General features: G+C 57.7%; 6 protein-coding genes across 6 annotated transcripts in view; 3 read left to right on the top strand and 3 right to left on the bottom strand.

The window, feature by feature from the left end:
* Positions 1–2467: 2467 nt before the first annotated feature.
* Positions 2468–4012, top strand: VDAG_05781 (uncharacterized protein; the record flags this gene model as incomplete). Its single annotated transcript, XM_009655178.1, has 1 exon — positions 2468–4012. One exon carries the CDS (start codon positions 2468–2470, stop codon positions 3494–3496), a length of 1029 nt encoding a protein of 342 aa, XP_009653473.1. The 3' UTR covers positions 3497–4012.
* A 2863-nt stretch (positions 4013–6875) lies between these two features.
* On the bottom strand, positions 6876–9310 carry VDAG_05780 (long chain fatty alcohol oxidase; the record flags this gene model as incomplete). Its single annotated transcript, XM_009655177.1, has 4 exons — positions 6876–7484; positions 7535–7753; positions 7803–8883; positions 8931–9310. The coding sequence occupies 4 exons, from the start codon at positions 9308–9310 to the stop codon at positions 6876–6878; spliced, it is 2289 nt and encodes a 762-aa protein (XP_009653472.1).
* Positions 9311–10647: 1337 nt separating this feature from the next.
* On the top strand, positions 10648–10963 carry VDAG_05779 (uncharacterized protein; the record flags this gene model as incomplete). The annotated part of the gene is made up of 2 exons (XM_009655176.1): positions 10648–10729; positions 10854–10963. 2 exons carry the CDS (start codon positions 10648–10650, stop codon positions 10961–10963), a joined length of 192 nt encoding a protein of 63 aa, XP_009653471.1.
* Positions 10964–13026: 2063 nt separating this feature from the next.
* VDAG_05778 (uncharacterized protein) lies at positions 13027–14521 on the top strand (the record flags this gene model as incomplete). Its single annotated transcript, XM_009655175.1, has 2 exons — positions 13027–13785; positions 13841–14521. 2 exons carry the CDS (start codon positions 13027–13029, stop codon positions 14519–14521), a joined length of 1440 nt encoding a protein of 479 aa, XP_009653470.1.
* Positions 14522–16056: 1535 nt separating this feature from the next.
* VDAG_05777 (zinc finger protein) lies at positions 16057–17304 on the bottom strand (the record flags this gene model as incomplete). The annotated part of the gene is made up of 2 exons (XM_009655174.1): positions 16547–17304; positions 16057–16473 (listed from the first exon to the last, which is right to left on the bottom strand). The coding sequence occupies exons 1-2, from the start codon at positions 17051–17053 to the stop codon at positions 16057–16059; spliced, it is 924 nt and encodes a 307-aa protein (XP_009653469.1). The 5' UTR covers positions 17054–17304.
* A 4614-nt stretch (positions 17305–21918) lies between these two features.
* Positions 21919–22572, bottom strand: part of VDAG_05776 (molybdenum cofactor biosynthesis protein 1 B) — a gene marked incomplete at both ends in the record, with an annotated part of 2359 nt that continues 1705 nt past the window's right edge. The window contains one exon of the mRNA XM_009655173.1: positions 21919–22436. Within this exon, the coding sequence (XP_009653468.1) occupies positions 21919–22436 (518 nt within the window). The remainder of the gene's footprint in view (positions 22437–22572) is intronic.

The following is a 22572-nucleotide window of genomic DNA, read 5'->3' as shown; positions in this document are numbered from 1 at the left end:
CCTGCCAAATTGCATGGCCACCGACTGGGACGACGGCATGGACGCAGCCATTCTGGGTGGTCTGGCCTGGGACGTCTCCCCTTCCATAGGCTCCAATCACGGCACGCGGGAACGTGTTTCCCCTTTTCTGTCTGCTACTGGCAAGGCGTGGACCATGGACAGAACGTCTGGAAATCGGGAGGAAGGACTACAGTAGTAGGCTTGCTAGGGAGTAGGGAAGGGGGGGGTGCAAGTCTGGGGATGATGCAGATGAGAGACATCAGAAATCAGAAAAAAAGCGGAATGGTTTCTTTTCGAAGCCAGGTGGGCTGACTGACAGGTACCGATTCGTCGCGGCACGGGGTTCACCTTTGTGCCGTTGCATGCACCTACTACGACGGGTGTAAGACGAAGCGCCGTCGTTGTTGATGAGAGGACTGTACTGTGGCGACGTCAAACGAGTGTCGTCAGCGAAACCCTGCGCGTACGCCTAGTGGTGCATTTCAACACGGCGACGATGGGTGTCCCGGTGTCTGGTGTCCCGGTGTCTGGTGCTGGTGTCTGGTGTCCAGGTCTAGCGAACAACGGCTGGGTCTTCGGGTCCACGATGGGGTATCGATACCCTTGACTGCTCAACGGAGCAACACCAGTGATACTGACAATCGACAACATGGCAAGGCGAGCAAGTCGAGCGTGAGAACGGTCGTCGGGCGGCGCAAGGGGTGGAGTCGGCAGCCAGGGGGTTGGATGAGTGACCTGGGGTGGATGAGTGACCTGGGGTGGATGAGTGACCTGGGGCGAGCAACGGTTACCTCCGAATGCCTTTTTGCCCTGCCGCTGCTGCATTCTGCATTCTGCATTCGTTCAGCTGCCCTCTCCTTGTCCCCGCCGCGCAACGGAGCATGCTGGCTGGCTGATGGGCGAGCCGGGGCAGAGCGCAGGGCCGCTGGGGCGGCTCTCATGCAGGTCGCGGTCGCGGTGCAAAAGCCTGCACAGCCTTCGAGACGTGCGTCGCCGCTGTACCAGGCGAGCCAGGTACCTTTGCTGCCTGTCACCTGTCGCCTCGACCGATTGGGGCGCTCCTCGGGGCTCTTCTCCTCCAGGCTTCTCCTGCGCCGCCCGCTGTGCAGGGTGAGCCCTCTGTACAGGGCGAACAGGGCGAAGGGAAGAGGCCGAGTTCGCCGCTCGCCTCGTCATGGCTCTTGGGCTGCCGGCTCTTGGGACTGGGCTTGTATGGGTCACAGGCACAGGCACAGGCACAGGCAACGGTCGGGAATACGGCTCATGCGATCCCTGGCGCGATCTGCCCTTCTCTTCAGGCCATCCCCCTACTTGGGCCACCTTTCTCGGGCCACCTTCGCGGGCCACCTTTCGCAAGCGCCCCTCTTGGTCGCCCAAGCTTGATCCCGGCGCGACGATGGCAAGGGGTGGCGCACAATTGTTTCTGTCCGTGGGTCCCGTTTCCTCTTGTGAGTGCTTCAAGGCGCCTCTTCAAAGCCAACATGCTAGTCCTTGTGCTGATGATCGTGGCATATATGGTACATACATGGTAGATACATGGTACATACATGGTAGATGTACCATGTAGGCAGCCCAGCAGGAAACCATCCGAATCTTTCACTGGCAACCAACTCGTCTAGTGTGCAGCCGCTTCTCGGGACCAGATCCTGGCGGCCTCAGTGGGAAGGACGTGAACACGCATCCAAAATAGAAGAGAGACTTTTGACGACACACCGGACCGGCCCCAGAATGGCCACTCTTCCCATGCAGCTAGACATGAGGTACTTGTACGTACGGGGCCTTCCATGGTCAGCGGAGAGGGGGGTAGGGAAAGGAAAAAGACGACAAGACCAAGATGTGTCCGCAGTGGCACTAGCAACATGCAGGCCACCTCCACTCGCCCGCGTCAAGCCGTCCATCCCCTTCTCGAGACTCTTCTCTTCCTCTCTCTCTCTCTCTCAGCTGCTCTCTCTCTCAGCTGGCAGGTCTCTACATGTATGCAGGTCTCTCCATGTATGCAAGTCTGCAGGTCTGAAGTCTGCATATGGAGGCTCTCACACACCCACCCCCCTTGAAAAGAGGCAGAGGCAGAGACACACACACACACACACACAGATACAGACCCCCCTACCTCGCCTTGCCGTCCTCTCACTCAGAAGTCCAGACTATAACACCCCACCACCCTCGCACCACCTCAGCCCGAAATCTCACCCTCCCTCTTCCTCTTCACGAGCCCCTCGTCCACCGTTCTCTTCTTCTTATTTGCGGTAGCTGGTGTGCACGCTAACTCACTTCCCTGTCATCTCTGGGACCGCCCAGCTCCGTCATCTCTTTTTTATCCCCAGATTTCCTACTCCTCCCGGCTCTCATCCTCCCGGCTCTCAATCCCTCCCCCCGGCCTTCTCGCAACTCATCCCCACGCCGCCGCCTTTGTCTCCCCTCCCCCCCCGCCGCCGATTCTCTCTCACCACCCACATCGTCTTCCGATATGCCTCCGCAACTTCTACCGGCCTCGGCCGCCGCCTTCGCACCCCGCGCCTCCTCCGTCAACGTCGTCTTGGGCGCCAAAGTCGAACCCTGGCTGACACAGACCCTGAAGCGCATCAATAGGATAAAGCGTCCCCTCAACAGCGTCCCGCAACACCAGCGATGTCTGACCGAGACCCTGTCCAACACCAACGCCATCTGGACCCTGTCTTCCCTGATGCTGCCCAAGGCCCCCGAGTCACAACTGCGCAAGGACGACAACCCTCTTGTGGAGGCCCTCTTCAACTACGAACTCGTCCACATCGAGGCCTACATCGTTCACGTCGACATGGTGCTGCGCAATGAGGTCGCTTACAAGCTGACGACCGACACGATCGACGCCCTTGTCGAGTACCACGAGGAGATTCACTGCGTCGACGCCAAGGCCAATGTCCACGACTGGTCCGAGAAGGAGCAGCAGTGCAAGAAGCTGCACGACGACTTTGTCCAGGCCATCAACAAGTTTGTCTTCCGCACCCACGTGTCAGCCCTCGAGGGCCTCGAGGAGGAGGGTGCCGGCGAGCTCCTCAACGGAAAGAGCGACGACGTCAAGACCAGCATCCTGGGTCTCATGAAGCCCCTGCTGCCGCCGCCGCCCAAGGTCGTCGACGTCTTCAGGCAACCTCCCCTGCTGCCCAGCTCGCCCGCCCACCTCGGCATGTGGTCGCAGCCCACCCAGCAGCCCGCCATGCCTGCCCCCGTCGACATGTGGAGGGTGCTGCCGTCGAGCCCCAGCGTCACGTCGACATCCCACGAGTCTGCGTCGCCCATCTGGGCCAACATGGCAATGTCAGAGGTGCAACTGCCGTCGCCGACCCCGGCCTACACCCAGCCCTTCTCGTCTGCCGGTCTGTTCTACAGCTCGTCGGTCGTCACGGCGCCCATCCCTGCGCTGCCGCTACCCAGCATGTTCGCGCCACAATGCGGCGTCGGCATGGGCTACGGCGGCTTCGGCTGGGACAGGTACCAGGAGTATGCCACCATGACCTGACAACCACCATCGACTACTGCCGAGAGCTATCCTACGGTCACATCCTCCCTCCTAATGCCTCCCCGTTCACTGGGCCACCGGCAGCACGTGCAGACAGACAGACTCTCTCCCATCCGTCGTCCCCCTCGTCGCGGCGTAGAATCATCACTCTCAACCCACACAAAGGCATATCGGCGTTATTTGTTGCATCAACCAAGGAGCGGCCGGTGTTCGAGGACTCGCGACAAGGCAAAAATTCCCCCTCTCTCTCTTTCCCTCTCCCTCCCATTCCCCGAACTGTACTGGTCCGGATTTCTCTTTTCTTCTTGTCGAGCAACCCAAGCGAGCGTTTTCTGATTTTCTCCGTCTCTTTCCAATACCCCAGGGGACGACGATATCATCCGACGACCGCGAGCTCGGTACAGGAGACATCTTCTTCACTCACTCACATCACACATCATGGCTGGGCCCGGGGCGGGATCATATTTGAGTGCATTTACATTTGGGTATACAGGCGGATCTAGGTTGCTTCGTTTTTTCTCTCTCTCTCTCTGTCTTTTCTTGTCTTTCCCTTTTGGGTTTTCTCATCTAAACAAGAGGAACACGCAGCAATGCGGCCCCCCCCCCCTGCTCGGCTTCAGTCCGAGACAGCAGAAACCGACCTCGATTCCCCTCCAATTATGGTCCTTTCGGTTGGTCTGGCTACTTCTACTTTTCTATTTTCCTCGGCTTCCCTTTGTCCCTCCCCTCTTCCTTTTTATTGGCACGGAAAGGCTTTCTTGGAGATACCCCCCCTTACAACACACAACCATCGATTGCGCGTGTTGCGCCGTCGGATCACAGGACGATTCGACCGCTGCTGCGCCGCGCTGTCCTTCGCTTCTTCCTCGGCCATTGTCCAATTTATTCTAATAGTCCCGTCTTACGGGTGATGGGCGACGCCATCTCTTTTCACGAGCAAAGAAAACCGGAACGAAGCCTTCTTACGAACTACGGCACATGTGTACGAAGAAGAAGAAGAAAACACAAAACGACGAACGCGTGCTCTTCGCTCGGCTTGATGCCGGCGTCTGCGCTTTTACGCTTCTGGGATTTTTTTTTTCTCTCTTCCGTTACGACGACGACGCCATAATTTGGGGATCACGACTTTCGACACGTTTCCTTTTTTTTCTTTTGAGCTCTCGGCGAGTTGGGGATGGACGGCATGTTTTGCACCTCTGGACTGGACTCCGATAATGGCATTGCATCCTCCTCCTCTCTTTCTCGTGCGGAAAAGGGCTCTCGGAGCCGCAAACACCACCTCGTGGCCTCCCCTCTCCCAAGAAACGCAGCGCGGTTTTTCCTTCTTGGCAGGTGGGGGGGCAGGCACTGGTTTGTCGACGGGAAAGATTCCTTGGTCGTTGTCGGCATCGTCTCCCGGGAGATGAAGCCGGCTGACATGGAAGGACGATGGCGAAGGAACACCGAGCGGGGGGATTTTCACTTCATCCAAAAGAAGAAAGCTGGGCATCAGAACTTGGAGACGTCCAACACTTACTCTGCAGGATCAGAGAAGCGCAGACATTGATGCGAGGCCTTTCGCTGCCATGGTCTCGCGCCTCAGGGCGCCGGAGGACGACGGATCTGCGTGGCTGCGCCGCGTGGGCGTGCGGCCTTGGCTCTCCTACACTGGCGCCGTGCTGATTACCCTGTTCTCCCGGCTGTGATACCGCCAGACGGATCACTACGGCGGAGCGGGGGTCACTGCATGCTGCTGTCAAGGGTGGGAGGGCACAGGTGTGGCGCGCCCGGGTGGGTGACGTCGCAGATCCCGAGTTTACGGGGCGCACCGGGTCGAGACGACATGTAGTTTCGCCACCCTACATGCCTCGTCGCTGGACACACAATCTTCACCCCCTTGGGGGTGCCCAGTCCGCGACGGGGGAAGCTGTAAGGACGGGTGGGTCAAGGTCGTCACCAGCCTTCTCCGAACAAACCATGCATCTACGCTGTGCGAAGACGCATCGTTCGGTAGAGGTTCGTGACATCTTCCCCCACCCACCCTTCAGGACGCGGAGAGACGCCCATTCTCTTGATCCTGCGGCAGAAAATGGCGCTGGACACACATACGAAACAACCCATCTGGCGAGAAACGCGGCGCGGGGCGGCGGGTTCCGACACTCCTGGCGAGTGGACGGGCTGCCGTGCCCGGTCCACCGCGCGCGCGTGGGGACGAGGCAAAGGCTGCGGCCGAGGCGTGGTGGACTGCTATCTACTCTTGTCGATGCCTGTTTTTGACGCTTAATGAGAACACGTGTGTTCTGACCTGGTCGTCGTCTCGTCGTGATTGCTTGTGCTGTGACTTTTCCACTCTCCAAACGTGGCTTTTGTTTGAAGACTTGAGACGAGCTGGTCGGGTTACGTGACGCGAACTTGATTTTAGCTTTAAGCATCGAGACTTTGTTTTTGCCTTGATCTCCCTCATGGCAGTGCAACAGATCCCCAACCTGACCATTCATCCCACCATGCTAGGCAACTGTGCTTCCGCCCTCTTCAGTCTGCCCCCAAAAGACATGCCAAACACGATAAACACACGTACTCGGAAGATGGCTCACCTCTGCTCTCCCAAAATGAGCCGCGTCCAACCTACCCAAAGGCCTCCGGCGCCCCTCGAAAGAAAGCATCGCCCTCGCAACACACCCACGGCCCGGCGAGCCAATCGTCCCGTCGCCTCCAGCTCACGTGCTGGCCAGCATGCCAGCCTGCCATCCAGCACGGACACTGAGCGATGTGACCCCAAGACAGACCCGTCTGCTTTCCCAGACTGAACCCTTGTACGATGGATCCAGGGGAACCAAGATCCGGGGCGACGAAATTTTGCCAGACATCAAGACTTGCGACCATGCTGTCGGCCGCGTCTCGGACATGGGCCTCCGGCTTGCGCGGCAGGTCGGGCGCCGGGCGAGGCCGCATGTGAAACGGGTCGCGAGGGGGCGGCCGGTATGCGGCCGCGGTTTCTGGATGACGCGTCTGCTGGATTTGTCGTGCATCAACAGCCGAAGCCGAAGACTCTGCGTCTCATGTGAGAATCATGTGAAAATCGCGTCATCGTCTGTATCGCTGGGGAGCTTTCGCGAGGCTGGGACCGAAAGGAGGACGGGAGGTGTGTTAGTTTGTGCTGGTAGCAGGAAGAGCGGCGCAGACCCGCTTGGTCACGTTGGTTTGAGGACAAACTTGCACCTGCATGACATGGATGCCACCTGCATGACATGCATGTTGTAAGAAGCCTGACATCCTTCCCGTTCCGCATACATCTTCTGCATAGCGTGGTGACGCAACGAACATGAGTAGATACAAGACGCAAGAGACGTACATGGCCCCGACGGACGGCACCGAGCAATACCTTGAACAAGACACCACGTTACACCTCCTTCAACTCCTTGCTCACCCCCATGGCAATCCACTCGGCAATGGCCATGTTGGTGATCATGGGGTTCACCCCGCTGGCGCTGGGAAACACGCTCGCATCCGCAACATAGAGCCCCTCTGTCCCAAACACCCTGCCCCTCGGGTCGACGACACCCTCGTCCTCGTTGGCCGCCATGCGGCAAGTGCCCATCTGATGCGCAGACGTGAAGAGGGCATTGGGGGGCTTGTTTCCCACAGCCCTCACGCGCTCCAACCATGCTGTGAATGCAGGGTCGTTGACGCCCGCCTCTTCGCCCTCTTCGTTCCTAGCCTCGCCCCGGACGAAGGGCTCCAGACCCGGGAAGAAGGCTTGAATCTCCTCTGCGCCCTCGATATAGCAAATTTTGGCCAGAGCAACGACACCCTCCAGCGTATGCGCGCGGTCGAAATCAGACGGCGTGTAGGCGATGCGCGGCCTGCCGGTGCGGGGGTCAGGGTACACGTAGCCCGGATCGCGCTCGCGAGTGAGGGCGATGAAGCCGCCGAAATGGCGGTACTTGAGTGCGGCCAACTTGGACGAGAGGCCGCTGTGCCAAGGCATGCTTGTGAGGACAGTATAGGGCTGGGACTGATTAGCACGGCAAGAAACAAGGGAGTGAGAAGGCAACATACAACGGCGCAAGTTGGCTCGAGTTTCACGCCGTGGCCAGCTCCGTCGAGGTTCTCAAAAGCGGTGCTGTAGCTCGTGATGATGCCACCTGGCTGGTTAGCAAGGAGAGATGGTCCGAATGTTTGGTTGTGCTTACCCTCCCACGGTGTAACTTCCTCTTTCCAGTAGGCGCCAACCATGTTGCACGGATGAACATAGAGGTTTTGGCCAATGTGTCGGTTCTAGACAAGGTCAGCGTTGCACCCACAGTCAAAAAATGAAGACACTCACGGTAAGGCCACTCTTGAGCAGGACCAGCGGACTCCAGAGCGAACCACAGGCCACTATGACCTTCTTGGCCTTGATCACGACTTTTCGCGTGATGCGCTCCGACGATGGACTGCTGACACCACCAGTGGCGTCCCTGGATACCCAGGTTCCCACGACGCCTGTCGCCTTCTTGTCGCCGTCCGTCGTGTCAAAGGTCACCTCGTTCACCTCCAGACCCTCAATACATTCGGCACCAGCCTCTGCAGCCGCAGGGAGCCAGCTGACGGCGGTTCCCTTCTTGCCAGCCGACCCACATCCGAGATGGCACCGGCCGCAGTAGTGTTCCGTGCCGCCCGTATTTTGCGGCGCCGCAGCGGCATGCCACCCCAACTTGCGGGCCCCGTCAAGCATCACTCGGTTTCTGTGGTTGTGGCGCACATGGTCTGAACTCACGCCCATCACGTCCGACACCTTGTCGAGACAGCTCTGAAACTGGGCCGAGGTGAAGAACGGCAGGCCTTTCTTGGCCCACTCGCTGCGCACGAATCCCTGGGTCTGCAGCGACACGCTCCAGTTGATGTTCCCGCCGCCGCCCCAGCAGCTACCGGCAACGAGGTTGAGGCAGCTATCGTCGCTGCCCAGAAACCCGCCCCCCTCAAAGAGGTACTCGCAGCCCATGTCCTGGGCGAGTGGCAGCTGGGCGGCGGGGAAGTGGTAGGATTTGTCGACGACGAGGACGCGATGGCCGGCCTCAGCGAGGTGCTTGGCAACGACGGCGCCACCGCAGCCCGAACCGACGATGACAGCATCCGTCTCGAGTGACACGGGCTCGTCGGAGGCGGGGAACTGCATAAATTTGAACTCATAACTGTCAACGGGCTCATGGTCGCTGGGCAAGTCGGTGTAACCGGTAAGCTCTTTGAAGAGGGGGCTCGTCTGCAGGGTGGCCTTTTGGGCCAGTGTGGTGAAAACCTTGGTGAGCACGCGCATGGAGCTGAGGCGGGAGGTTTGCCAGCCCTGGAGGATGGCTTCGCGGATGTGGAGTGGCTGCTGGTTCACAGCGGTGAAGTAGCCCGTGAGGAACCAGCTTCCGGTGCGGCCGCTGTTCATGTTAGTCCGGCCTTGGGGGTTTGATGGAGACGAGCCCACCTCAGAGTCGTCAGTGCACCCCCCAGAGAGCGCTGGGAGGCACCAGGCAGCATGTAGAGCGTCCTGATGATGCTGTTTCTGAAGTCGGGGTCTGCGGAGGCGTTGTAATCAAGGTACGCATGAAACTTGTCCTCGGACGGCGGATTCTTCATGGTGGCCTTGACAAGTTCGTAGGCGGACGAGTACTGGTCGTGGTCGAGCTTGATCTGGTGATTCTCGTCCTCGACAGATGAGGCCTCTCGGATGGAGGGTAGGGCAGCTTCCATCATGGACCAAAAGACGGCCCATTGCGTCTCGTCCCAGAAGCCCGCTGGCGGCACAGCTGGGAGTCTGAGAGCGGCGGCTACGGCCTGGAGAGAGGAATCTTCGTTCAAGCTCATGGTGAATGGTACTAGTGGGAGGAAGCAGTGTTGTACGACGACACGTCCGTCGTCAGTGGGAAATAGTCAGACTGTCAGACCTAGACAGCGCCTGGGAGGAGATGCCGAGGCGTGATATATGCGGAGAAGCCAGAAGGATGCGTGAACGGAGTCTCGCTGATGTTTAATCCTCCGATTCCGTGGCGAGCAGGAAGGAAAGCAGATGGCGCCACCCCCAACCAGGTGGAACGGGTAGAAGAGAACGTTGCCCGGTGTGGAGTGCAGAGCGTGACCATCCTCATCCTGGCGTCCGAGCTCCTTCCCGCCTCCATCTCCCCGTTGATCCCCAGAGTCAAGCTGCCTAGGTGCTCTGGCAAAATGCGGGGTCAGTGCTGTGCAGCATGTGATGGGGCTGAGGGACTAACCTGATGAGGGCATGGTGGCTTCTCTTGTCGATGCAGACAACTCGAGTCGGTGGAAGTCAAGGGTGAGGATCACGTTTGACTTCTGAGTTCTGGGGTTGCACAGGAAGAGCGTTGCAACTGGGATTGCATGTGAGAGCGAGGCAGGTTGTATCGAGTGCCAGCAGCGAGCCCTTGGCCCGTGTGCCTGCCCACTGTCCGCTGACCAGCACTGCAGTGCCCACTCCCAGTGATGGTATTGGTGCTTCCACTGCATTCTGCAAAAGTCAATCGAGCGAGATCCATCCTACCACGATGAACCGCCGATTGCAGAGGCTCGTCTGCCGGGGGCCCATACTATAGCTTGGTTCACTCTACAGTCTGATGTCGGCCGTGCATGCAGATCATCTGTCCTGTGTTAGCCATGCATGCCGTACGCGCACTGAATTCCCCATTCTCATGTGCCCAGCGGCTTACCTATGCAATAGACTGTTCCGAATCGACTGGCGGTATAGCATGTCACAGCTTCCGGGTACCTGCCTGCAGCAAACGCACAACGGATGCCTGCATCACTGACAGCCCAACCGATGGCCCAGTCTTAAACTTGGTGTTCCTTCTTCTTTTTCCTTGCCATTCACATAGAAGACAATGTACCTTGGTATAGTCCTATGGACAGGCCTGCAATGTTGTGATGCTTAAAGAAGTCCAGTGCCAGACTTATCAAACGTTGAGCGATCTGGCAATCACCCATTCTCTACTCGCAGCATTTCGGATTTTCTCCGCAAACTTTGGCGAAGAGCAGACTTTCATTTCGCAATTGATAATACCAGATCGCAAGCCCTCGTCATCCCGTCAAGCGCAGCGGCTCACTTCGCTTATCGAGGAAAAGGCTCACACTCCCTGCACTCACCACGGCCGCCGGAAACTTCGGTTGTCATTGTCGTCATTTGAGTCGTCATGGCCTTAGCGTCACCATCCGCTTCTGGCCGCTCGCCCGTCGTCTCGTTTGCCCAACTACCCTTTGGCGTAGTGACTTTGGGTGCTTTTCTTTCGATAATCAACACCCGTCATCCAATGTATGAAACGTGTGTTGCTGTATGATAAAATGTCGGTTTCCAATAAACGCATATGAGCAGATGATGGCTGTAACTTCCAACATCCAGGACGGACCGCCAATGTCACCAAAGGATACGGCCGTTCCCTGCTGTGGTTCAGCAACGGCGCCGTCGAAATTCTGCGCGAAAAAAGGGCTCGAGGAAGTAGGCCACAGTAAATTTTGACGAAACCATGCTTCAAGTCCCACCAAAGTCGACGCGGCAGGCACTACTTATTGTCTCAAGGAAGAACACTCTGACCTGTGCCGGCTCGGGGGAAAGCCCCGCTCCGTTCCGTTACTCCGGAATCACGGCAAAATATGGGGCACCGTCACGATTGCCTCAGCATTTGATCTCCTGCAAGGGTGACGAAGACTTGAGCAACAAATCCTCATCACAGGCCAAAGGTTCGAAGCATGGCCAGGAGGTGACGGCACGAAATGTGCAGCGGCGGGGTAGCATTAGGGATCGGCTCGGGCGTGTGCCGGTCAGGGTGTTCGGAAGAGGAAACGGGGGCCGGTTTTGTTGAGGAGGGCTCGCCCTGTCTGTGTGGTGATCTGATAGTTTGTAGGTTAAATTTGGCTTGGTGGTTCCTTCGAATGCCCGGATCGATGGAGAATCACATGCCAATTGGAAACAGAAACACCTTTGACACGTGCTTCGAAGCAAAATGGTTGATTCAACATGTCGAGAATCAATGTCGTTGACTGGAAAACGAGAGTAGAGAGACGAGCATTCACGCCAAAACCTGTATGCCCTGCCAGGACTAATCACAACTGTGAGAATTATCAGCCATCGGAGCTTTTACTGGGCATGGCGCCCGGCAGACCTTACTCGTTCGTGCGACACATCGGCGGTCTGACCCGACCAACGGGTATGGTAAACGAGTATGCCGGGCGGTCTGGGAACGCCGCAGGGCATGGAGACGAGCGACGAGGAAGATGGCGAAAGCTTCCACCGATTCTAAAGCCGATCTCGATGGGGGTTAGCGCCTCTCAACAAAACGCAGGAAAGGTGCCCCATGGGCGGGGTAGTAGGTACATTTGGGTCGCATGGGTTTACCAGTGTTTTGGTCCAAAGTGTTAGCAGACAACAAGTCACTAGGCCCGTGCTGGCAGTTTTCAGGGTCCCGCCGAAAGAAGCTAGCAGCTCGGAAGCCCACTAAATATTTCACTGTCCTCAACTCATTCAACAGAAGATACCTATTCTCTGAAAAAGGCAACCACGCTCGTGGAGTGTTCGACGAACATTTTGACATGTGGCAGACAAGGCCCATGTCCAACTTTGACCGAGGCACCGTAGTGATCGAGTGTACAAGACGTCTTCACTCCGAATTATCCGCCATGGCGTGCGTACCATGTAGACGTGACCGATGGCCGGGCCGCGACGGGCAATGACCAGCGCTCAACGAAGTGACATTCAAAGCAACCGGATAGGCCGCCGCAAAGCTGGGCTCCATGCGTGACGCCGCCGCGGGGGGGGAGGAAGGGGCGAAGCAGCCACTCATGCCTCGACCTCACATGCCTAACTGCTCAAACAGGAAGGAAACCCCAGCCATACTGGGCTCTCGTTGGTCAACCCTTTAGCTTTTTTTCCCTTCCCTTCAGTCTGCCTGCTCGCCCTTGCCTGTGCATGATCTCGAAAGTCAAGGCTCAACCCCATCATCAAGAAAGAGCTTCCGTGACGGATATCCACCCGCCCACTTGTCTTCCTTGCACTTGCCCCCCCGACCCCATCCATACCCCCAATCTTGGGGTCCTGACCAGTTATTCCATGTGATGCGCACTACAGCGTGCACGTTGGTCCCCCGTTCGTCTTGTTGGCCTCGGCTTATTTGTGCTCTCCGAGACAAACCTCTGGTTCTTGAGGCACTGACTGACCGGCCCTGGCCTCTTCCCCCTACCCACACCCCAGCAGAAAAACTCCAACTAGTACCCCATCCTCCCGTCCTCAAGTCGCCTCTTATGTATCCCGACCCTTCCTCTCGGTGACATCGACTTGTCTCTTGCTTCACAAACCACCTTTGCTCTCGTCACCAGAGTCTCGTCTTCTCCTCGACGCAGGTTCCTGACCTTTCCCGCCTCGAAGACTTCCTCGATTCGACCTAATCGAACTTCACACTTGGCCCTGTCGCGCCGGCGCCTCAGATCTCCGTTGGCTTCATTTGACGCCTTTTGCGCAAGCAGCCTCACAACCACCCGCCACTGCATTCTGAAGCCAATTGGCTTCCCTCGTCTGCAATATGTCTGGTACTACCATCCTCAGCGAGCTACCGAACTCGTCTCTCTTCCAATTCCCTCCCAGCCACTACCCCATCGGCGTCCCTCCTCCCCCGCCGGGTGCGAGCTCCTCCAACTTTGCCATTCCCGATCACATTTACAATGCCGTCCTGGACCCCCGGGTCCCCATCACCATTGCGGCGACATACGCTGTCACGATTAAGCTCCTCAACCGCTACAATACCTCTACCAACAAGCGCCCTTGGGCTATTAGCAAGACGGGCCCTTTCAAGGTCTTTGTCATCCTTCACAACATCTTCCTTGCTGTCTACTCGGCCTGGACCTTCTGGGGTATGCTCGGTGGCATGCGCCGTGCCATTGTGAGCCCCTTTGGCCCTCACGGCGTGGCGGCCACCGCCGACAGCCTCTGCCAGATGAACGGCCCTGCTGGCTTTGGCCACGCGACTGTCTACAATGAGACCCTCGGCCAGTGGACCAGCATCAACGGTGCCATCAGCCTGTCCGCCAACGGAAACCCTAGCACCGACGTGTACGGTCGCCTGTGGAACGAGGGTCTCTCCTTCTACGGCTGGATCTTCTATCTGAGCAAGTTCTATGAGGTGCTTGATACTTTTATCATCCTCGCCAAGGGCAAACTGTCTTCGACCCTTCAGACCTACCACCACGCCGGCGCCATGATGTGCATGTGGGCTGGCATGCGTTACATGTCTGCTCCTATCTGGATGTTTGTCCTCGTCAACTCGTTCATTCACGCTCTGATGGTAAATGCTTCTTTTTCTCTTGACTTCTGCGTCACCCGCTAACATGCGTACTTAGTACACATACTACACCATCACCGCCTTTAACATCCGCGTGCCGACACCCATCAAGCGCTCTCTGACCACGATGCAAATCACCCAGTTCCTCGTGGGCGCTTCGTATGCCATGCTCCACTCCTTCGTCTCGTACACCGTCCCGGTAACCGTCTACACTGAGAAGTCCGCGTCTGCCGCCGCCGCCGCCTCCGCCAGCCCCTCCTCTTCTCTTCCCACCGCCGAGGCTATCGTGAAGGCATCTGTCGGTGCGATCGCGTCTATCAAGAACATGCTCTACGGAGCGGCCAGCGAGTCCGCTGTTGCCGCCGCCGCCTCGGATGCCACTGGCGCCGCTGCGGCCGCTGCCGCTGCTGCCGTGCCCGCCGGTCTGCAGGCTGAGACCGTCTGGGTCACACAGCCTTGCATTACCACCAGCGGTGAGACGTTCGGCATCTGGCTCAACGTTCTGTATCTCGCGCCCCTGACCTACCTCTTCGGCATGTTCTTCGTCCGCAGCTACCTCCGCCGCTCCAGCGCCCAGGACCTCAAGCCCAAGGGCAAGTCGCGCCGCGAGAGCAATGTCACCCTCGCCGAGAAGGCCGGCTGGGATGCTGCTAAGGAGGTCAGCAGCGAGATTTACAACCAGGGCGCCGAGGAGGCTGTCGTCACTGGTCCCAAGACGAGGAAGGGCCGCAAGAACTAGACCCTCTCAAAAGTATTGTTAATAGTTTTATCGAGCCAGAGACGCAGTGGCGGGGCTCCCAGTGTGTACTTTCCTATGAGATCTGTGTTATACACGGCGTTATGAGGCTGGGGTTTACCAAAAAACAAGTGTGAAGGCGGCGGGTGTTGACAACCTTATCTTGGGGATAGCGGTGAGCATCTGCATTGTTGGCTGTTTTATTTTCATTTTGCTTGTGCATTGCTGTACATAGTCTCTCTCCTGGATCATCAGCCCCAATATAGTTACAAATTCGCACGTTTCTTCCACTTCTCATTCCTCCAGGCAATCGCGCCAGATACATGTCGTCCGAAACAAATGTCGAGGTTTGCTATGAGCGTCCCGTTCGACGAAGTTTCCGTCAAGCCGTCAAGCCGTCAAGCCGTCACGCACTACGACCTGCCAACTTGAGCCGCAGGGCCACCTGCAAGCAAGCCTGCTGTCCACGAAAACCACACAGCCAAAGGCGCGGTACCCGCAAACGCGCCGTCCGCCGGTTATACGCCTTCCTCCCTCGTCAGCGAACGTCGCACCGACACGCCGCAATGCATCTCGGCCTAACACGTCGCCTCGGCCTCGGCGCACCTCCGCCCCTCACGGAGGTGCGAAAGAAGAGGACGCGGCCGGGAGGGGGCAGGGAGCGTCGCGCGCTTAAACGCGGGGTGGAAACGCACAGGTGAGGGGTCGTGAAGCCCATGTTTGTGTTCTTCTGCGGTATGCAAAACACCCCTTGCCCCCCCGGCGCATAGCTTCACACGATCAGCAAGTCGAGGGGCGGCTTTCGCGGCTCTTCAAATGGGTGTGAATCTATTTCAAGGAGAATCTCTTATCAGCAAAGTGCTATTTGTCGTACATATTTGGCAGAAGAAGATCTTTGTTCGGGAACGGCAAGGGTGCCGCAAACGGGAAATAGCCCACTGATAGGAAGGTGACGGAGGAATGTCGTAAACCATGTTTGGTGGAGCTCACTATATCCCCAGCACGCTAACGCACAAAGGGCTCTGAAGTCATACCAGGACGACATGTCACTTCACTGCATCTTATAAGTCGAAGAGGATACATGTTGCGAACCTGATGCTTGACTGTGGGAGGCATTTCCTCCCCAGGATATATGGGACTACTGGAAGCAAATGAAGCTAGGATCGCGACCCCAGCAGCAAGAGGCACAGTGGCGTCCTGGACCAGTGTATCTTCCTCCATTCTCCTGTCTGATCTCTTAACCTTCGCCGTAGCGAGGTATGACGTCTTCTCATCCTGTCAAGTGCGTCTCAAAAATAGCAAAGCTAGACCTTCCAACGCCGCGCTCAAAAATAAAAAAAGCATATCCCAAAACGGGATGCTCACAAATCCCGCTGTCTATGTTGCTCTTGTCGTGTTGTAGTGATGGGTGAAGGTGAGGGAGGGCGCGATTAAGGTTGAGGGTGTGTCGACGGCGGGTATTGGGGTATGTCTATGTCCATGTTGTGTAATTGGCCGTCGCTTTGAAATAGCGCCGACAACGTATGTGGCAAAGGGACCTAGAAGGTGCTCCAGTTCCAATCTCTAGGCACACTGGCGGCAACCTCCGGGCCTCTGGCATAACCCAAAGTGACGCTACCACTGGGGCTGCTGGTGGGAACAGGGCTCGCGCTTCCCGTAGGGATGGCTGTCCCAGGCATGGGGCCGGCGGCAGTGTCGACTGAAGAGCCCTGGTCGCTGCTGGCCTGGCTGTTGTTTCGGCTCTTCCACGCGATGAACTGGGTGAAGCAGTGCCCGCAGGAGCGCGAGGGGGATCCCCGAGGGTTGTAGTTGAGGTCCTGGTCGAGAGGGATGGTTTGCGCAGAATGGCTGTCACAGAAGATGTTGCCACACTTGCGGCAGTGATGGCGGCGGTTGAAGTAGTTGAATGTACGCTGGCAAGTAGGGTCATCGCACATTGAGGCGTGAGGATCGGGCTGTACTCATGTTGTTAATTACCTTGCTTGTGCAGAAAAACCAAAATTGGCAAGAAGATGAGTTGTTGCTTACCTTCCAGTGCTTGCGCGTAGGTTCGCCGCTGACCTCGGGGAACAGCTCCGGATCCAAATCGCAGTCCATCGCCTTCCCGCTGTCCCCTGTGGAGCGGCGGCTCAGTCGCGAACCGATCATGCTCAGGCCCGGAAGACTAATGAAGCTGCTGTTGACGCGCTGCAGGTTCAGGTCGGCGGGACTCTCAGGTCCGTCTTCATTCTTGGGAGAGCGAGGCAACTTTGAGGAGAACTCGGTGGGGCGCAGGACGGCAGGCATGAAGAGTGGTCGGGCCTGGCGGGTGGCAGCAAGAGACCGAGTGCCGGGCGACGTTGGCGAGGTTGCGCCTGGGGTGTGTAATGGGGATGTGTGCTGAGAAGTGGTGGTGATGGGCGTGCTGTTGATATTGCTGTTGTTGGGCAGCTGATAGGATTGCGAGCGCGTGTGGGAGAAGTGCGGACGCTGAGGGAGAGCGTGGTGCTCCCAGTGGCCACCGTGAGGGTGGTTCAGATCGCGGACGGACGGCATGATGAGTTCAGCCGTCATCTTTGCGGTGGTGAGAGAACAACAAGATGAGACTGCTGTCTCGGAGAATTATTTGGTGGAATGTACTGGTCGAGGTCTCAACAAAGCGTCGAAGCAGGTCGTGTGACTGTTCGATGTACACTCAAACCTAGAAGAGGTAAGAGAGTCGTTGAGGTGCGGAAGGTGTGACAGTCGGGTTGGTGTTCTCGGCACGGGTGCTGTTACGCGAGGCGTTCTACAAACGCCAGTGACACAACGGTCAGGTTTCTAAGCGGAAGACATGGAGATGACTGTTGGACGGGGTGACGTGAGAAGTGGTAGGTGTTGTAAGGCTCGTGGGTTGCGAGGGGTGTTGAGGAAGGTGAAGCGATCGTGACGAGAGCGAGGTGGGATGTGGATAGGTAGTAGTAGTCGCTGATAAGGCGCTGCAGGTAATGGTCCGGAGGCAAGTGAACACGAGCACCGGGGGGGGGCAGGAGGCACCGATACGGCTGTAGGAGGAGGCAAGAGAGGGCTCTCCATTGGTTTTAAAAGTGCGGCAATTGGCGGAAACCGCCTCCCAGGATCTCAGGCAAGCCAGGCGCACCCCTGTCGCCCACCGCCCCTCCCCAGCACACCCCTAGTCCCCTAGAGGTACAGGGCCTCCACCGCATGGGCTTGCTCTGGGCTTGGGGCTTGGGGACGGGGTGGAGCGGTGTCCTCGCATCTCCTCCATATCCTCCCACGTCCCTCAGTCTTCCCGCTAACGCTACCGCTACTGCTACCGCTGCCGCTACCACTACCACTCCTCTATCTCCTAGACCGACCCAGCAGGCTTTCGCCGGCGCCGTCAACCGCGGCGCCCGCGCCTCTGTCTTTCGGATGCCATCCTCCAGCGGGACAGCCAAGGCCATGACTAGCATTCATGCAGCCACATGTCGAGATGGAGGGTAGCTGGTACCTCTCGTTCAAACGTCACCGCCAGTCCGCACTTCTTTCCGAACCCGGATTGGACAACGACGATCACGAGCGATAAGCAAAAAGCAATCAAGGAGCAGTCGTCGATGAAAGCATGCCCGTGGTATCTCAGACGCAGAGAGAGAGTCTCAAGCAGGCCAAGGCGGATAAAGGTCCCCTGAAGTTGGGCGGTCGGGGAACCCTGGACGGGCGCCTCATCTTCCTAGACAGAGGCTGGGGCTTCCCTCACGAGGGTAGAGGTGCCTCATTGGCAGCATTTTCTGTCACTTCCGAGCCTCTTCATGCCGCTAGGAGGGCGCTGTCGATGCTGCTCTCGACTGGCAACGCAACGGGAATCACTCCGCTGCCCAACCTGCCTGTCGATTCTGTTCAGTCGCGCCAAGGTGCTGGCTGGCGCATGGGCGACGTCGGGGTGCCTTTCCGACTCGAGGTGCGCGAGTTCCGTACCCCAATCCGGCCCCGCCCTGGTCGGGTTGTGCTTCTCCTACGTCTCAGCATCTCTCTGCCACGCCACGAGGCCGGGCGGAAATGGCTTGCCTTCTCTCGATCGCGCATCCCAAGGGTCCCAGGTCCCAGTTGTCAGCCTCTGGCGCGTGCCATTACTCGACTGCTGGATTAGGATACCGGTCCGGGATCTTCAGGGTGATGGAACAACAAGGATCCCATCCCTCCAGTGTGGGAACCCGGGCTCGTGCGCCCTTGGCCCGACCGCGGTAGGCAAAGAGGCAGACAAGCAGACCAGACGAACGGCGCCAATTTCCAAGCATCGCCCTCAATCCAGCCTCGACTGTTCTTGCCATCCCTCGGCACAGCCTCTGGCAACCAGGAGATGATGAGTTGAGACACAGCAGGCGACAAGTGCACTTGTAACGGCGGGCGAGCCGACAGGTAGGCCTCGCCTCGCAGCTGGTTGTCGCGTGACGCATTTGGGCTGCTCCTCAAAACCAACGATCGGTCAAGCGGTGACCGAACAACCCCTGTCCTAGTCTACGCAGCGTGTACATGTACTGTAGGATTGATGTTGTTCGAAGGCCCTACCTTGACTCGCCCACGCCTTGGATTCAGGGTCTTCTGGTCCGAGAAAGCGATCAACAGTCTATCATTCCAGCAGCGAACTCCAGTCTACTTTCGGCTTCCTCGAGCCATCCCACGCGTACAGGTCTCTTGGCTCAATGCCTTTCTTGTTTTGCAACCCTATCAGGCGATTGTCTCGCCCATGCTGAGGGATTTGAGTCGACACTTTGGTACATCAGTACTGTACATGTACTTCTTTCGGGGTGATGGGTCTCGTGACCCCGAGTTCCGCTTCACTGCCAGTCACCGACCCAGGCTTTCTTCAACTTCCTTCCTTCCTTAATGTTTTCCTTCCTATCTCTACTTAGCACGACTAGATCAGGTGCCCCTGACTGACTGAGCTTAATGCCGACGTCGACCTTCCTCCTTCCTCGAAGAGTGGAATGGCCCGCCAGCGACAAAGGAATTCGGGAACCAAAGGAACAATCTCGGCTTCTAGAAGGTCTCAGCTCCAGAATTTTACTAATGGCGCTGACGGCGGCTCTACGGTCACGCCAGAAACGGAAGCCAGCCGTCGCCGGGGATCCACCCGATGGATACGACCGCCGGCCAAGTGTGGAGCATCTAGAAGTTGAAGTGCACTTGTTTCGGAGAAGAAGGGAGTTGTTGCCACAACCAGGCCTCCAAGAGCCGGGCGAAGCCACTGCAGCCTGTCAACACCCGTTGCCGTCCAAAGTCCCAGGTACGGCCAGCAGTTGCAACAGTTCAGCCTCGTTCACATACTGACTCAGTGACGTCTTCCGTAGTGCCGAGCAGAAACTTCACCTTCCATTTCCTCCGGCACAGCAATGGGTTCCCTCAAATCAGCCTGGGTGTTCCAAGCAACTCTACCATGTACTATGTACTATCGGCGGCTCTTTCGCGGCGTGTCGACGGCATTGGCGGCGGCAAAACATTTAGGACGAGAGCCTTCAAACTTCGCCCCCGTCGTCAAGTGGGTTCGCCGGTGGGAGCCGCAGCGAGCTCTTACGCAACAGAATTCAATAGACCCCATCGTGAAGAGTCCCGACCAGCCCAGTCGAAATGCAAAACATCAACATCATGAGCAGAGGTACGACATGCACGGTGGCTACCGTTCAGTCCCGCGTTAAACACTCCGCAGCCTCCCAGCTAACTCCATCGTCATCCCCTATGTCCCGGTCCCAATGGTGCAAACTCTCAGATCTGGTGATCCGACAGCGATAATACGGTATGCTATGAAGTGCTACCCCGGCTCCGCACCACTTCCCCATTCTCAGGGGAGCCAGAAGGAAATACCATGTAGGCGTGAAAGGTCACCCGCGAGGGGGGAACAGGCCACCCAAAGATCTTGCACGTCGCAAATCGAGCTGGGAAATTCTCTCGGTACTCTTCGCAGTTGACCTGTCAGATTAGCTTAGCCGCATATGGAATAAATCTCGACTCGGCTGCAACGCTATCCCTGCAGCTCATTTACGTGCAGGGCCTTAGTGGCTCAATGAAGTTGGTGTTATCGGCGAACAGCGATTGGCTCAAGTGTCTACGTACTGTTGCCTGAGGCACAGATTTATATGTCCGTTGGTCGAGGTCTTGAGTGAGAGCGAACTTGAGAAGAGGTCCAGCCACGTGGATCTCCGACGCCGGGTTGCGACACAAACAAAAGCTGCCGTGAAGTGACGTCGCAACGCTTCAGCTCGGCCGCTGGCCATCCATCATTAGCTTATGCCCGCGAGGAAGGAACATCGATAGGACTAGGTGAACGAAGCGAGTTCCGCATGCATCGACAGATATCACTCTCGTTGTTTTCCACGTTGATTGATTCACAAGGTTGATGAGTTCCAACACAGACATTGATTGCCGTGAAGAGCGTGAAGAGCTCAGGCCTTCTTCTATCGAGGCGATCACCAGGTGCCGTTGGCGCCCAAGTCGCGGTCTAAGCAACGCCATGAAGTCACATTTGGCGATCATGCTTCAGGGATGGGGGTTATGGCGCATCCATGCTGGCAGCAGCAACTTCAGACGGAATCCATAGCCTCTCTGTGACGTCAAACGCGAGGTTTTCGCAGTCACCAAAAAGTGATCGATTGCCATCGAGATGTGTGCTTCGCGTCTGAAGCTGATCAATTGACGGCATATCAGCGATGTCGGCTAGTGATCTTCGTATCTTGCCGTCTGTTCCATGTATGCGAAGCCTGACCTGCATCGAGGGATCGCTGGCGTTGTCAGACAGTCGCATTGTTGATGGCACTGCGTCATTGTCTGCTAATGTTACTGGGCCTTTGAGCACTCTGCTGAAGTTTATTGGGACCCAACTGACATGCCCAAGAGTCAGTCGCACTGGCCAGGGGGGGGGGCTGGTACCTGTGCTCAGGGGTTGACAGGATACCGGTCCCAGAAGCTGAGCACCATCAACGTCGTATGGCGAGTCAGGCGTTCGCAGCACCTTGGCCACAGGTCCCAGTCGCGAGACGACGTTGCTGATGAATGTGGGTTCGCTCATTGGCAAGACATTTCATGCGCTGAAGGCTACTTGACGCATGCGGGGCGTAAGATGTCTGTCATTGTAGAGACTGAGAGACTGAGAGACTGAAAGACTGCAATACAATAGTAAAATGACTCGACAATTAGGCGGAGCGTGAGCCAGAAATTGGGCTGGTGGAGGTTTCGAGACCCGACAGCTTTTCGCCCGGTCGGGCAACGATGCTTGCAATGTCTCGGGGTTCATTTCCTGGACGATCTTGAATAACGCCTACGACACCCATGATTATATCGATATTATAAGACATACGTCGACGATAATGTAACCAGCAACTGAGGCCGTGACTCGCGAAACCAAGGGTCCGTTCAAAAGTCTACCTTTTCTGGTTGCGCTGGGCTGTCTACGGCATCTCCCAGCGTCCACTCTTGCCTCCGTCCTTCAGCACAACCCTCAGGTCAGAAATGACCATGCCCTTGTCGACAGCCTTGCACATGTCGTACACCGTCAGGGCCGCCGTGCTCGCCGCCGTCAGGGCCTCCATCTCGACCCCCGTCTTGCCATCACACGTGACGGTGGCCTCGACGTCGATGGCGGCGCAGCCACGACGGCTGCCCCCCTCCGCCTCGCGCGGGCGCAGCTCGACGCTGACGTGGGAGATGGGGATGGGGTGGCACAGGGGGATGAGGTCGGGGGTGCGCTTGGCGGCCATGATGCCGGCGACGCGCGCGACGCCGAGGACGTCTCCCTTCTTCACCTGGTTCTCGGCGATGAGGCGCAGGGGCTCGGGCGTCGTGAAGGTCACCGTGCAGGCGGCCTTTGCGACGCGCGAGGTTGGCGTTTTGGAGGAGATGGAGACCATGTGCGCGGTCCCCGAGGCGGAGACGTGCGTGAGCTTCTTGGCGGGGTGGCCGTCTTGCTCTCGGCGAGGACGGGTTGTCGAGAATAGCCGCCCGTGGCGGGAGAGCGGAGCGGGCGATGGGGCGGCGGCGAGGAGGTGGCGAGGGAGAGGTCGCGACGCCTGGCGGAGGAAGGATGACACGGGACTTGGCGTTGG

Source organism: Verticillium dahliae, genomic scaffold (genome assembly GCF_000150675.1).
Source record: "Verticillium dahliae VdLs.17 supercont1.11 genomic scaffold, whole genome shotgun sequence".
Lineage (NCBI taxonomy): Eukaryota > Fungi > Ascomycota > Sordariomycetes > Glomerellales > Plectosphaerellaceae > Verticillium > Verticillium dahliae.
This window is presented reverse-complemented; position numbering and strand designations above follow the sequence as displayed.